Source organism: Castor canadensis, chromosome 18 (assembly GCF_047511655.1).
Source record: "Castor canadensis chromosome 18, mCasCan1.hap1v2, whole genome shotgun sequence".
Lineage (NCBI taxonomy): Eukaryota > Metazoa > Chordata > Mammalia > Rodentia > Castoridae > Castor > Castor canadensis.
In genome coordinates, this window is record NC_133403.1 from 34,377,498 (window position 1) to 34,391,326 (window position 13,829).

General features: G+C 46.0%; 1 protein-coding gene across 1 annotated transcript in view; it reads left to right on the forward strand.

The window, feature by feature from the left end:
• The window catches only part of Ksr2 (kinase suppressor of ras 2), a 279,590-nt gene that overhangs the window by 163,912 nt on the left and 101,849 nt on the right, over positions 1-13,829 (forward strand). The window contains exons 4-5 of the mRNA XM_074060825.1: positions 829-1,342; positions 7,091-7,106. Of these exons, the coding sequence (XP_073916926.1) occupies positions 829-1,342; positions 7,091-7,106 (530 nt within the window). The remainder of the gene's footprint in view (positions 1-828; positions 1,343-7,090; positions 7,107-13,829) is intronic.

Here is a 13,829-nt window from a genome sequence, read left to right on the forward strand (position 1 = left end):
TATAGCTGTTTTTTATTTTAGTTTATATTTTTGGTGAGACTGGAGTTTGAACTCAGGGCTTTGCACTTGCAAAGCAGGCGCTCTACCTCTCGAGCCATGCCTCCTGTCCATTTTGCTCTGGTTATTTTGGAGATGGTGTCTTGTGAACTATTTGCCAGGGCTGACTTCCAACCACAATCCTCCTCCTCATCTCTCTCCCTCTTCTGATCTCAGCCTTCCAAGTAGCTAGGATTACAGGATCGCTGGCCACTGGTGCTCACACCTGTAATCCTTGATACTCAGGAAGCAGAGATTAGGAGGTTCGAGGTTCAAAGCCAGCCTGAGGCAAATAGTTTGTGAGACCCTATGTCCAATAAAACCCAACACAAGACAGGACTGGTGGAGTGGCTCAAATGGTAGAGTGCCTGCCTAGCAAGGATGAGGCCCTGAGTTCAAATCCCAATACCAGAAAAAAAAAAAGGCCAGGATCACCTACCTTCTTTGCTTTTCTGGCCTGTGGACTCCCAGGTTGGGGGTAGTGGAAGGCAAGGATGCTGAATGGGGAAAGGTGGGAGGGTAACAGTGGCACCCAATGGATTTCGTTTTTTTGTTGGGAGTGAGTGAATTTTATAAATCTGCCTATGATGTAACATGAATTAACTGTATGATGTACCAGGCATATGAGGTGGTGGGTGCACGAGCTCACATGCATCTGGTGTGACATGTCCACGCTGTAAGGTGCGTCTAAGTGACATGCAATATGGCTTGGAGACTTAACAGTGCATTTAGCATAAGTCACCTGGCTTCCTCCAGCTTATCTTGACTCTCTGCCCCTTTGTTCCAACTCAGGAGGCAACCTCTCCAAGCAAGACTGGACCATCCAGTGGCCCACCACGGAGACCGGGAAGGAGAACAACCCCGTGTGTCCCCCGGAGCCCACCTCATGGGTCCGCACCCACCTCTCCCAGAGCCCCAGGGTCCAGACCAAGTGTGGCCAGCACTTCTGTCACACCAGCCCCACGCCTGGGGCCCCTGTGTACACGCATGTGGACAGGCTCACTGTGGACCCCTACCCAGGCTTGTGCCCACCACCACCCCTGGAGTCGGGCCACCGCTCCCTGCCCCCCTCGCCCCGGCAGCGGCACGCAGTGCGCACCCCGCCGCGGACGCCCAACATCGTGACCACGGTCACCCCGCCTGGCACGCCACCGATGAGGAGGAAGAACAAGCTGAAGCCCCCGGGGACCCCACCGCCCTCCTCCCGCAAGCTAATCCACCTGATTCCGGGGTTCACGGCGCTGCACCGAAGCAAATCCCACGAGTTCCAGCTGGGTCACCGCGTGGACGAGGCCCACACGCCCAAGTGAGTGCCGATCGGACCGTGGGGGCCTCGGGTGTCCTGGGGTCCCAGGAGCCACTCAGGTCGGGGACGCTGGGGACAGACTTGTGTCTCCCAGCTAGGTGGCTTTTCATCAAGGGTTCTGATTTAAAATACTTTTATTCCAGGGGAGTTCATTGTGACATTTCCATATATACATGTGACCCCAGTTTGGGTCATCCCTGCCATTATTCTCTCTCCAGTCCCCTTTTCCTTCTTAAAGTAATTTCAACAGGTTTCCATGTTCCATGTTCACGCCTGCATAGAAAGTACCTCAGCCACCTTCGCCCTCCTTTGCCGGCTTTCTTTACCCTCCCTCTCCCACCAGTGACCTTCCATTAATGCGACCTGTTTTACATTCTGTCCTTCATTGTTTGTGTCCGTTTTTTTTTATTATTGTATACATTGTGGCATTTACAAAAGTTCTTACAGTGTATCAAATATATCATACTTGAAGTCACCCCCTCCATCATTCTCCTTTCGGTTCTGAGAAAGGGAGTAGGATAGAATTTCTCAGAATTGGACATTTTCCCAAATGCTAGTACTAGTTTGGAGTATGGGTTGGCCAAGCATGGCTGGATCAAACCTGTGGCCTTTTCTCCTACATAAGACATACTGGCACACACCCAGGTTCATTCACTTATACATAGTTTGTGGCTGTTCTCCTATGACAATGGCAGAGTTGCATATGGCCCACAAAGTCAAAAATAATTACCAACTGGCCCTTTCCAGGAAAAGTCCAGCATGGTACTGTTCCTAGAAATAGGGGTGTGAGCTACATAGCATCTTTAAAGTTCCTAGTAGCCACAGTAAGATGAATAAAAAGACACATGTGATATTATCATGTCACTTAACCCCAAATATCAAAATATTGTCATTTAAAAATAGTGTCAGTGTGAAAATATTATTACTGAGATTTTAAAAATACAGTACGTATTTTGTCCCTAAGGTTTCCCTCATTGGGGAGGGGGAGGGTTGACAGAAGGTCCCCATGGCTTCAGGAGCCAGGTGTGGCTGGAGATGAGACTGAACCATCAGGTAGGTTGTATCTGCCAGTAGGTGGGAACAACCCAAGTGCCCGTCAGCAGGTGAGTGGGTGGCTAGACGTGGCTAGCCACACACAGCACAATATTTTCAGGCTTAGAAAGGAAGGACTTCTGGCACCTGCTGCAACATGAATGAACCTTGAAAACGGTGCTGAGTGAAAGAAGCCAGACACAGAGGGACACAGTGTGTAACCCCATTTACATTACCTAAGTAATCAAATCCACAGAGATGGAAAGTAGAATGGTGGTTTCCAGAGGCTGGGGAAGAAGAAATGAGGAATTATTATTTAATGGGTGCAGAGATTTAGTTTGGTTTTATAGGAGTACAATTCACCCTGTTTTCTTTTCTCTCTCTCTCTCTCTCTGGCGGTACTGGGGTTTGAACTCAGGGCCTCCTGCTTCCTAGGCAGGCACTCTGCTACTGAGCCACGCCTCTGGTTCCAGATGTGTAGTTTGGAATGAGGAAAAAGCTTTGGAGATGGATGGTTGTATTCTTAATGCTCCTGAAATCACACTTAAAATGGTAAATTTTACCACAATGAAAACAAACGAAAAGAGGCAGGATCTTGTAAACCAGGAGTTAGCAAACTTTTTCTGTGTAAAGGGCTAGATGGCAAATATTTTCAGCTTTGTGGGCCATGTATTCTGTTGTATTTGCTCAGTTCTGCTGTTGTAGAACCAAGAAGCCATAGACAATAGGCAAAAAAAAAAAAAATGGCCTTGACTATGTTCTAATAAAACTTTATTTATAAAAGCAGATGCTTGGTTGGGTTTGACCTCGGGGCTGTGGTTTGTCAGAAGCCCTGTTTAGAGAGTGATTCCCATTAGGAAGTGAAGACATGAAGTGTTCGAAAGTCATTCAAGCCTCTGTGTGAAACCAAACTTGGTGACATAGAAGACAAGGCTTGGGACTTCAGAGGAAAGATTCTTTTCTGATCAGAGCTGGGTTTGATTTTCATGGTTTTGTGAGAGCCATGGAGCTGGGGGCTGCTGAGGTCTGAAGGCAAGGATGCAGGGCAGTCCCAGGAAGGCTGAGGGCGCATATTGCTACTGTGGCAGGTGGGAGAGGTGCTTGCTTCACGCTGTGCCTCCCTCACCCCTTCCCTGCGTGGACCGTGAAGTGAGGGATCAGCCACAGTCTTTTTCACCTCCAGGCTAGGGACCAAGTGAGAGAGAGAGAGAGAGAGAGAGAGAGAGAGAGAGAGAGAGAGAGAGAGAGAGAGTGGCTGTCCTTGGCTTTCACATGCTGGCCTTCCCAACCCCCAAACCCTGAGGGATTTACTTTGTCTGGATCTGCTGAGTCGCGCACTTCTTTAAGGTCTTCCAGATTGATGCACTCAGCCAGCTTCATCATTTTGTTTTTCTTTTTAGCTTAGTGGTTGAGCATTTGCCTAGCATGCAGGAGAGCCTGGGTTACCTTCCCAGCGTCTCACACACACACACAAAATCCAAGACAGTGGGGACAGAGGGAACAGGTGTAGAGCTAGTGATGCTGGGGAGACGAAGGGTTTACAAAGGAAAAGTTCATTGGCTTGAGTTCTAATTATTAGACTAATGACAACCCACATGTCCCTGGCTCTGAGCTGTCCTGACTCTGCCAGGAAGTCGCCTTGGGACCTTGAATTTGACCTCAGTGAGTCTTATCTTTCTCCTCTGTGAACCAAAGGGTTTGGAGTACATTTATGTTTTAAAATCTGAGGTTACGGCCCTCAGTGGATGGAGATATCATTTTAATGGGCTGTGACCAGCATTTAAAAAATGAAATAGACTAGCTGAGAATAGAATATACTGTAACACATTGCAGGTGGCGTTGTTTTGTGACACTTGTTCAAATACATATATTTACACACATTCGTGTAGATATGTAGTTATACATATCTATGTACATATATACATACCTCATGTGTGCGTACACACACACTTTTTTGTTTTGTTGTGCTTTGCTCTGGAGCTCTTCCTAATCTGGATGGAACCCCATTAGGGAGTAGGTGAAGTTTGAGAAGCCACACAGACCCAGAGACTTCCAGAGCTAAGTTCTCTCCTTCAGTCCTGTAGCCTGCTGGGCACAGTCTGTTGTTAACTCAGCAGTCTCAGTCTCCCCTTCTTTCCTCTGGGGGTGAAGCAGAGTTTCAGGGGTTGCAGTTCTTTCTGAGCAGGACCAGAATCTTTCCAAACTGTTGCCTCCTGTGATTTTCAAGCACACCATGGCAGGTCTTGGGTTGGTGGAAGGCTGCGTTTGGATCTTTTATCCTTGGCACTGTCAGGCATGGCCACGATAGTGCTTGTCAAGTGGTCTGTTTGGGTTTTAATCATGTCCTCAGCAGCCTCTCATGGGCCCTTTCAGAATAAGTGCAGACAGAAAAGGAGAAAATATTAGTGGGACCAGGACTCCTCAGTGTCCCCTGGGGACCTGGCAGTCTGGGTCTGCTGGGATTTGTCACAGCTGCTGTGACTGGTGTCAATCAAACCACTTCTGCTTGTGCCCATTCTCAGAGATCTGCCTACTGTCTTCTCCCTTCTTCCCTCCCTCCCTCCCTCCCTTCCTCCTTCCCTTCTTCCCTCCCTCGTTTCTTCCTCCTCCCTCCCTCCCTCCTCCCTTCCTTCCTTCCTTCTTTCTTATCTTTGCATTTGAGTTAAAGTTTGTGATTTTACTCCTCTGGCATTCCTACAAGACATGCACACATGAAAAATAGGCTCTATTCCATGACAGTAAGGCTTGGTTCTTGTGCAAGTTTAAACCACTTAGGAATATTATAAGAAAGTGGAGTGGTCTTCTCGTTTTCTTTGCACACATCCTCCATACACATAGGGCCCAAATTCTCAATAGAGGCAAGATTCTCCCTGAGAAAGCAAAAATTGGTTCTTAGAGGAGGAGAAAAAAATCATGAATTTATATTTACGTACCCCAAAGTGCCATCATACATAAACAGACACACAATGACTCTGTGGCATCAAATTTTTAATTGCGTATTTATATTTATATATTATTATTTTTTGATTGCATATATTTATGGAGTATGGTGTGATAATTTAATACATATGTGCAGTGTACAATGATCAAGTCAGGCTCGTTAGCATTTCCATCTCCTTGAACATTAAATTTTTTTGATTAACACATTATGATTGTGTACATCCATAATAGTCATGACATGGAACCAGCCTAGATGCTCATCAGTAGGTAAATGCACAGAGAAAAGCAGGGTAGATACACACAATGGAACATTATTCAGCCATGAAAAAGATCTCCTATCATTTGTGCGAAATGTGGTATTAAAATTCACTGGGAGTTGGGGAAAAACTTGAAGAAGAGTCCTAAAGGATTCTGACAGGAAAAGGCTGAGAAGCTGACATAGATCTAGGGGGAGAGCCTGTGGACACAGTTAGACACAGACGTGGGACTGACCAAGAGTCCTTCTAACAGCCCCTCTCGACAGTCCTCGATTTCCCCTGGCTTTGTGGCTATGCTTCTCAGAGTGACCACCACTCCTTACAGTCAGCTGGTGAGAAAATCAAGAGGGCAGGAGCTCAGGAATTCTGGTCAGCTTGACCTTCAACTTAAGGCTCTCATACCCAAAACCATGTTGTTGGGGGGAAGACCCTTCTATGTGCAATGATGAGTGTATCTTTAAATCCTGCCCACGACACCAACAATTCTCATTTCCAGTCATAGTGTATAAGAGTGGTAAAATGTCCCTAACCAAATCATTGTAAATGCAGAGAACCTTTGTATTAAAAAAGAATTCCATCATAAGCTTTTGTTCCCCCATTCCTTTTCAGCTACGGTTTTAATTACAGAAGTAATTCCCACGTACATCTTTATTTGGAAAATACAAGCAATATAAAATGTTCGCAATAAAAAGGTAGAATTCTCCCTTCCTCTGGCCATGGTAAAATACTATAACTTCTATTAACACTCTGATATGAACCATATGCACGTGGTTTTGTGCATGTATGATACATAATAGGACCCACACTATCCCTTCCAAATCTGGCTTTCCTTTATTAACCCTCATAAATATGAGTATTCCATTTATGATCTCACAATTTACTCCTTTTGAAATTCTCCTGATTTCTCCAAAGCACGCGTAGGACACTCTTCGTACATTAGCTCTGGTTCTGTTTCTGGTGGACCCGTTTCACCTCCACCCTTCTGGGGCAGCGTGTTAAAGCCTTCAGTTGATCTGTGAGCAGAGAGAACCAGGCTGGATAGCAGCCAAGATGCATGTTTAATACACTTACACTTGAACTTCACGTGCTTCGTCTCAGCTAATTCAGATTTGGGGCATAGCTCAGACTGTAGCGTTTGTAGTTTGGACAAGAATGGACTTGGCTGAACGGACTCGTGGTGTAAATAAGATTTCAGGAGGGATCTTTTTATCTATTTTAGTAAGCTAATTATGTGCAAGTCCTGAAACGCCCTGGCATCCACCTGCAGATCATTGTGGTAATTATTACGAGGAATGTTAATATATTTATAACGGCAAGAGATGAATGATTTGTGTGCACATAACAGAATGCTCATTAAAACAGGAAGGCTTCTGCTCTGCTCGCCCACCCTTTTCTTTCAGGGCCAAGTACATATTCCAACACCCTTGACATAAGCTTGACCTAGGACGAGAGTGACCTCTTCTCAGGTGTCTCTTCTGTGGATTCCCAGGGGCTCTTCTTCCATGCCCCTCACTTCTAGGTTGCACACTGAGCAGGTGTGGAAACCACCCTGGCTCAGGGGACATCCGCTTTCATAATGATCCATCAGCTAGCAGGGCAGGGGACATGCTGACTATAACAGTCACACTACTCAAGGGCTCCGAAAACTGTGTGGACCTTAACAGGCATCCCAGGTGGCTCCTGAGAATTCTCAGTCCTAACACAGTGTGCCCACCAGAGCAGGTGACCACTGACAGTGACAGTGCTCTTCATCCAGTGTTTGAAGGGGCAGAGCTAGAAAGGTGGCCCAAAGGCAAATTCTCCTGCAGAAGGGGAAAAGGTGTGCTCACCTTTAACCATAGCTTCTCTTTAAAAATCTTGCTGTGTAGACTTGTTGCTAATTCATGCTAACTTCTTTCCTTTCTTTCTTCCTTCTTTCCTTGCTTCCTTCCATTTCTTCCTTCCTTCCACTTCTTCCTTCCCTTGTTCCTTCCTTCCTAGGCTCCTTCTCTCCCTCCTACCATCCTCTCTCCCTCCCTCCCTCCCTCCCTCCCTTCCTTTCCTTCAGTCCTTCCTCTCTCCTTCCATCCCTTCCTTCAATCCTTCCTCTCTCCCTCCTCCTTCCTTCCTTCTTTCTTTCCTCCCTCCTTCCCTCCTGAATTTTGATTTGGAAAAACAAGACATTATTCAAGCATGAACTAAATAAAGTTAAGTGGATCAAGTTCAATTTGAGAGTAGAGAAAGAATCTTATCAATTTGTTGTTGCTACCCAGGCTCCATCTAAGAACCTTCAGGCAAGGTGGCTGTAAGTGGCCACACAACTGTGATTACTTCTTCTTCTTTTTCTGTTTTGTTTTGGTGCTGGGGTTCAAGCCCATGGCCTTTCCCATGCTAGGTAAGCGCTGTGCCACTAAGCTCCATTCCCAGTCCCCGGACCCCACCATTAGCTATGGATTTTTGCCTCTTATTTCTCTGTGGTTAGAAAGCCTCTCTGCTAGATCTTGGAACACCATTTGCTAGATCTGGGCTGGAACCATGGAGAAGCTCATTTCAGGCTTTGGCTCGGCCTCTGTTCTCCTTCCCTTCTGTGGTGTGGGGTGTATTGGGTGGCTGATAAATCTTGTTCATCTATAACCAAGTATCTGTGGCTCAGTGACAGAGATGACATAATCTATCCATCCACCCACCCATCCATCCATCCACCCACCCACCCACCCACCCTCCCATCCACCCATCCATCCATCCATCCACCCATCCACCCATCCACCCATCCACCACCCACCCATCCATCCACCCACCCACCCATCCACCCATCCACCACCCACACATCCACCCACCCATCCATCCATCTATCTACCCATCCACCCGTCCACCCATCCACCCATCCATCCATCCACCCACCCACCCTCCCATCCACCCATCCATTCGTCCATCCATCCACCCCCTGCATCCGTTCAGATGTCCATCCACCCGTCCACCCATTATGCTGGTGCTCTGACTACATGGATATACAGACAAAGACCATTGTAAGTTCAGGGAGGCAGGGAGCTAATGATGGCCAAATGCGTGGTGAGTCTGCTGCTCCATGTGTTTTAGGGAAATGGATTTTCACAGCAAACAGGAGAGTTAGTAATCATTACAAGTTGAGTATCCTTTATCTGAAATGCTGGGGACTAGGATGTTGGAGCATTTCCAAACTCCATGGATGCTCAAGCCCCTTATATAAAGTGTCATAGGATTTCATATGACCTATGCACATCTTGCATACTTTAAACCATCTCTAGATGACACAAACAATACAATGTAAGTGCTGTGTAAATGGTCATACTGTGCTATTTAGGGAACAATGACAAGAAAAAGTCTGCATATGTTCAATACAGGTATAATTTTTGAAAAAAGCATTTTTGATCTGTGGTTGGTTGAATCCTCAGGTGCAGAACCTCCCGGTACAGAAAGCTGACTGTATAGTCCTACTAGACTCAGTTCATGTTCTAGAAAATCTGGTGTCAGGAAAGGAGTTGTGTGACTTCTCCACTTCCCTCCATTAGTCATTTGCTTATTCATGGTTTCAGTCTTCCTTTTCCCCTCAGGGAACACATTAAGGCAGGCTGCAGGGCAGTGGAGTGGGGATTCTGGGATAGATCACGCCATGGCTGTTTACAGAAATGGAGAGTGAGGTAAATCCTGATTAGTGAAGATGAATTATGCTTGCTTCCACTGATGAGGCTGGTGATGGGGACCTGTGCCCAGGCTTTGAGCAGTGTCATTTGGCTTATTTGTGTGGTTGCTTTTTCTGGATGGGTGGTGATTGGTTGATGGTACTGTATGCAAGGCAGGCCCTTGGCCAGGGAAGCTGGAGGTCAGACACTCAGGGTGCAGTGAGGTGTGATTCTGTGGGCAACATGTGGTAGAGCCATTCAGTAGTGGATGGAATATCATGGCACCAGAAGAGTGTTGTGCACTCTGCCATACCTGGCAGAGGTGAGATAGCGACATGTATCATCCCCACTCTGATCACAGTTGGTCTCCATGACTTAAGACCAAGATATAAGGACACCTCCACTCATTTTTTTCTTCTCTTTCTTTTTTTGTTTTTGTTTTTTGGTACTAGGGTTTAAATTCAGGGCTTCACACTTGCTAGGCAGTTGAGGTACTGCTTGAGCCACTCCAGTAGCCCTGTTTTTTGGTGTTGGGTATTTTCAAGATAGGGTCTCACGAACTCTCTGCCTGGGCTGGCTTCAAACTGTGATCTTCCTGATCTCTGCCTCCTGAGCAGCTAGGATTACAAGCGTGACCTACCAGCACCTGTCTCCTCTACCTCTTTTTAAAAAATGTTTTTGACATTATTTTAATCAAAAAAGTTGCAAGAATGCTACAAAGAATTCCTTCTTAATTTCCTTCACCCAGATCTTTACTGTTTTATCTCTTCATTCATCTACTAGTCCATCTGTCTACCACCCACCATCCATTCACCCACCCATTCATCAATCCACTCATTCAATCATCCATCCATTTTCCCATGCACCCCCCATCCATCTATCCATCCATCTATCCATCCACTCATGTATCCATCTATCCATCCATTCATCCATCTACCCACCCATCCACTCATCCATCTACCCACCCTCCACTCATCCATCCATACACCCATTCACCCACCCACCCATCCACCCATCCACCCATCCATCCAGTCATCCATCCATCCATCCATCCACTCACCTATCCACCTACCCACCCACCCACCCATCCATCCACCCATCCACCCACCCACCCATTCAACTACCCACTCACCCACCCATCCAGCCATCCATTATCCATCCGTCCATCCATCCACTCACCCATCCATCTACCCACCCATCCACCCATCCAGCCATCATCCATCCATCCATCTATTCATCCATCCACATTTTTCTGAACTCCTTGTGAGTAATCCCACCTACCATGTTTGGTGTATATTTCCTAAAGCCAGGAGCATTCTCTTCAATAATCATTGTATCAGTCTCAAAATCAGGAAATTAGTATAGGTAAAATCCTATCATCTGCTCTCCAATCTTATTCACACTCCTCACAGCAAAAGAAAAATCCAGATCATCCAAACTACAACTCCTTGGTTTCCTTTAATCTGGAACAGATTAAATGTCTTTTAATTTTGGTTGGTCTGAGTTTTCCTTAGATTCAAATTGTACAATTTTAGCAACAATGCCATAAATGATGCAGTAGTCTCAATCTGCCATAGCAGGAAACTCAGGCTGTGAACTTAACCCTATTGCTGGTGGTGCTAACGAGGATTTTTTTTTTTGTCCTGGGGATTGAATTCAGCACCTCAAGCATGCTAGGCAAGTGAGCACTCTATCTCTTGATCCACACCCCTGCCCTTTTGTTTTTTCAGTATTTTGTTTTTGAGAAAGGATCTCTCTAACTTTTGCCCAGGTGGCCTGGAATTCCTAGTCCTCCAGCCTCAGCCTCCTGAGTAGCTGGAACTACAGACATGCTCCACTATGCCCAGACCTGATTATGAGTCTCTAATGAAATCTACCAGATTTCTCCACTGTAAAGTTACTACTTTACCAAAGGAAAAGAATAAGTACTGTGGGGAGACGTTCTGAAACTGTACATATTCTGTTACTCCTTAAAATTGCACTAGGAGCTTCAGCACCCATGGATGATTCTAGTCTGAGTCAGTTACAAATTACTTTTTTAAGATGGAAATAGTGATTTTCAAATTCCATCATTTCTTCCCCATTTACTGACCAGTTTTCTACTGAAAGAATAAACTTTTCTTTCTCCTTATTTGTTTGAATCAGTGTAGATTCATGATTCCTATTTTGCTCAGTAGGCTGTAATCCTATACCATCATTATTTCTTTTTCTTGTGTGGTGCTGGGTCTTGAACTCAGGCCTCACACATGCTAGGCAAGAGCTCTACCACTGAGCTACAGCCCCAGCCCTTTCATTATTTATTTTTCTGTTCACATTGTCTCAGTTTGGCAGTCCCTTCAAGCTGGCTCCCACCCAGTCTCCCTTCTTTAACCTTGACCTCCAAGTCAAGCAGTGTCTTTCTCTTCTCACTGTTTCCTGTTCACTTTAGAGGGAAGACGAACTCCTAAGGAGTTGCCCAAGAGGCCCCCAGACATGGCAGCCTGTCTGTCCATCTTGTTGGGAGTATTTACATTGAGCTGGTCACCCTCTCTATTGTCGTCATGGTCATTACCTAGCTGTAATGTCCCAGGTTCTGTCAATTAAAAATGGTAATGACTGACAGAGTGCCAGTTGCACCAGTAATTCCAGCTTCATGGGAGGCCAAGATCAGAAGGATTGAGGCTCGAGGCCAGGCTGGGCAAATAGATTGCAAGACTCCTTCTCAACTACTGCTGAGTGCAGGGGCGTGTATGTACCTGTCTTTCCAGCTACAGTGGCAGGAGGCATAGATAGGAGGATTGTGGTCCAAGTTGGCCTAGGCAAAAAAGTGAATTCCTATTCCAAAATAACCAGAGCAAAAACTAGGCAAAAAAGTGAATTCCTATTTCCAAAATAACCAGAGCAAAAAGGGCTGTGGAGTGGCTCAAATGGTAGAGCACCTGCCTAGCAAGTATGAAGCCCTGAGTTCAAACCCAGTACCACCAAAAAAAAAAAAATGTGATAATCAAAATATGTCATTTTAACCATGTGTCCCAGTTTCCTCCTGGAGCTCTTCTCAGACGCTGTGCCTTGGCTAGGATCAGAGCATCCGTCACTCTCCAGAACGCCACACTTACCTTGTCCCTTTTCCAAACAGCCCTGACAGTTGTTTCTAACCTGTCTTCTACTCTCCACTGTCCTCGCCACCACACCAGCTCCACGAGGATCTGCCTGTCTTGCTCGCCTCTGGGTTCTCATAAAATCGTTCCATGTGTACATTTGTCAGTGAATCCATGTTGACAATGACAATAAAAAGCATTCGTGACTCATTGAGCGCCAACAATGTGCTAGGCTCCTACTAACGACTTAAAATGTACTTTCTTATTTTACCCCCACGGACCTCAAAATAAAAAAAGTGAGCACTGTCATTTCCTCCATTTTACAGCTAAGGAAACTGAGGCTCAGAGAGAGTGGGCCAATTATTCAGAGTCACAGCTGGTGAGTGGGAGCTTGTGTTGAAAGGCAGCTCCATCTGAATCCAAATCCCTTGCTCTTAGCTGCTGTGCCCTTCTGCGTCCTGGACAGTGATGACCTGTGTCCCCGAGGGTCTTGGGTTTTGGTTGGTGTGACTGGAGCCCTGGAGGAGGGACAGGAAACTTCTTTGTACACAGTGCTTGTGGAGGACTAGCCTAGTGATACTGGATTGTTGATCCCAAGTCCGTGTCTTGGTGTAGTGGAGTTAAGAGGAAAGCAAGCACAAAGTTTGTTGAAAGGACAGCAAAGCTCCCTGACAGGTGAGACTTAGTGGAAGAGCTAAGTAAAGAATGGCTGTAGTCCAGGAGATGACAGGGCACCACCTGGCTTAGGTCCAACTCTTCTACCTTGAAACTGTATTCATGATTGATTGGCTCCAAGTCAGCTTCTTGCTGAGCTCGGCCATCTGTCCATCCCTCTCCTTATCAAACTAGATACTCTAAGGAGGTCTGTTCTGCTCGTCCTGGCCTTGGGGCCCACTACCCACACTGTGCCGCTGCGTCTTGTTATTTGGGTAAGGGGCTTCTTATTTCTCTGAGAAGCCTGCTGTTTCCCATGCTTTTAGATGTGTGCGTCTAAAGGGTCTCTCTCATCTAAAATGGAGTCACCTCTGTCACTGCCCCCCTTACACTAGGACAGTGATTTATGATCTGGACCCAAAACACTGTGGAAGAATCCCAGAGTGTGTAAGAACTACGTGGGGTGACTAGACATTCAAAATTATGCTAATATTTTAGTGTTATTAGAAGTGTGACTGACACCTACATCCAATATTCGTTAGATGTTGTTTATTGCTTAAGATGAGAGGGTTTTTTTTTTAAGTCAATTTAAAGATGCAGTCATGGTCAGGCATGGTGCACGCCTATAATTCCAGCTACTCAGAAGGTAGAGGTAGGAGGATCAAGGCTCGAAGTCAGCCCAGACAAAGAGTTACAGAGATCCTATCTCAAAAAAAAAAAATCACAAAAAGGGCTGACGATGTGGCTCAAGTGATAGAGCTCCTGCCTAGCAAGTGGGAGGCCCTGAGTTCAAGCCCAGTACGACAACAACAACAACAGATTTGAAAAGTGGCTCCTTACAGTCAGATTCTTACCACCAAAGACCGGGTTAATTTTTCAACATGACAGA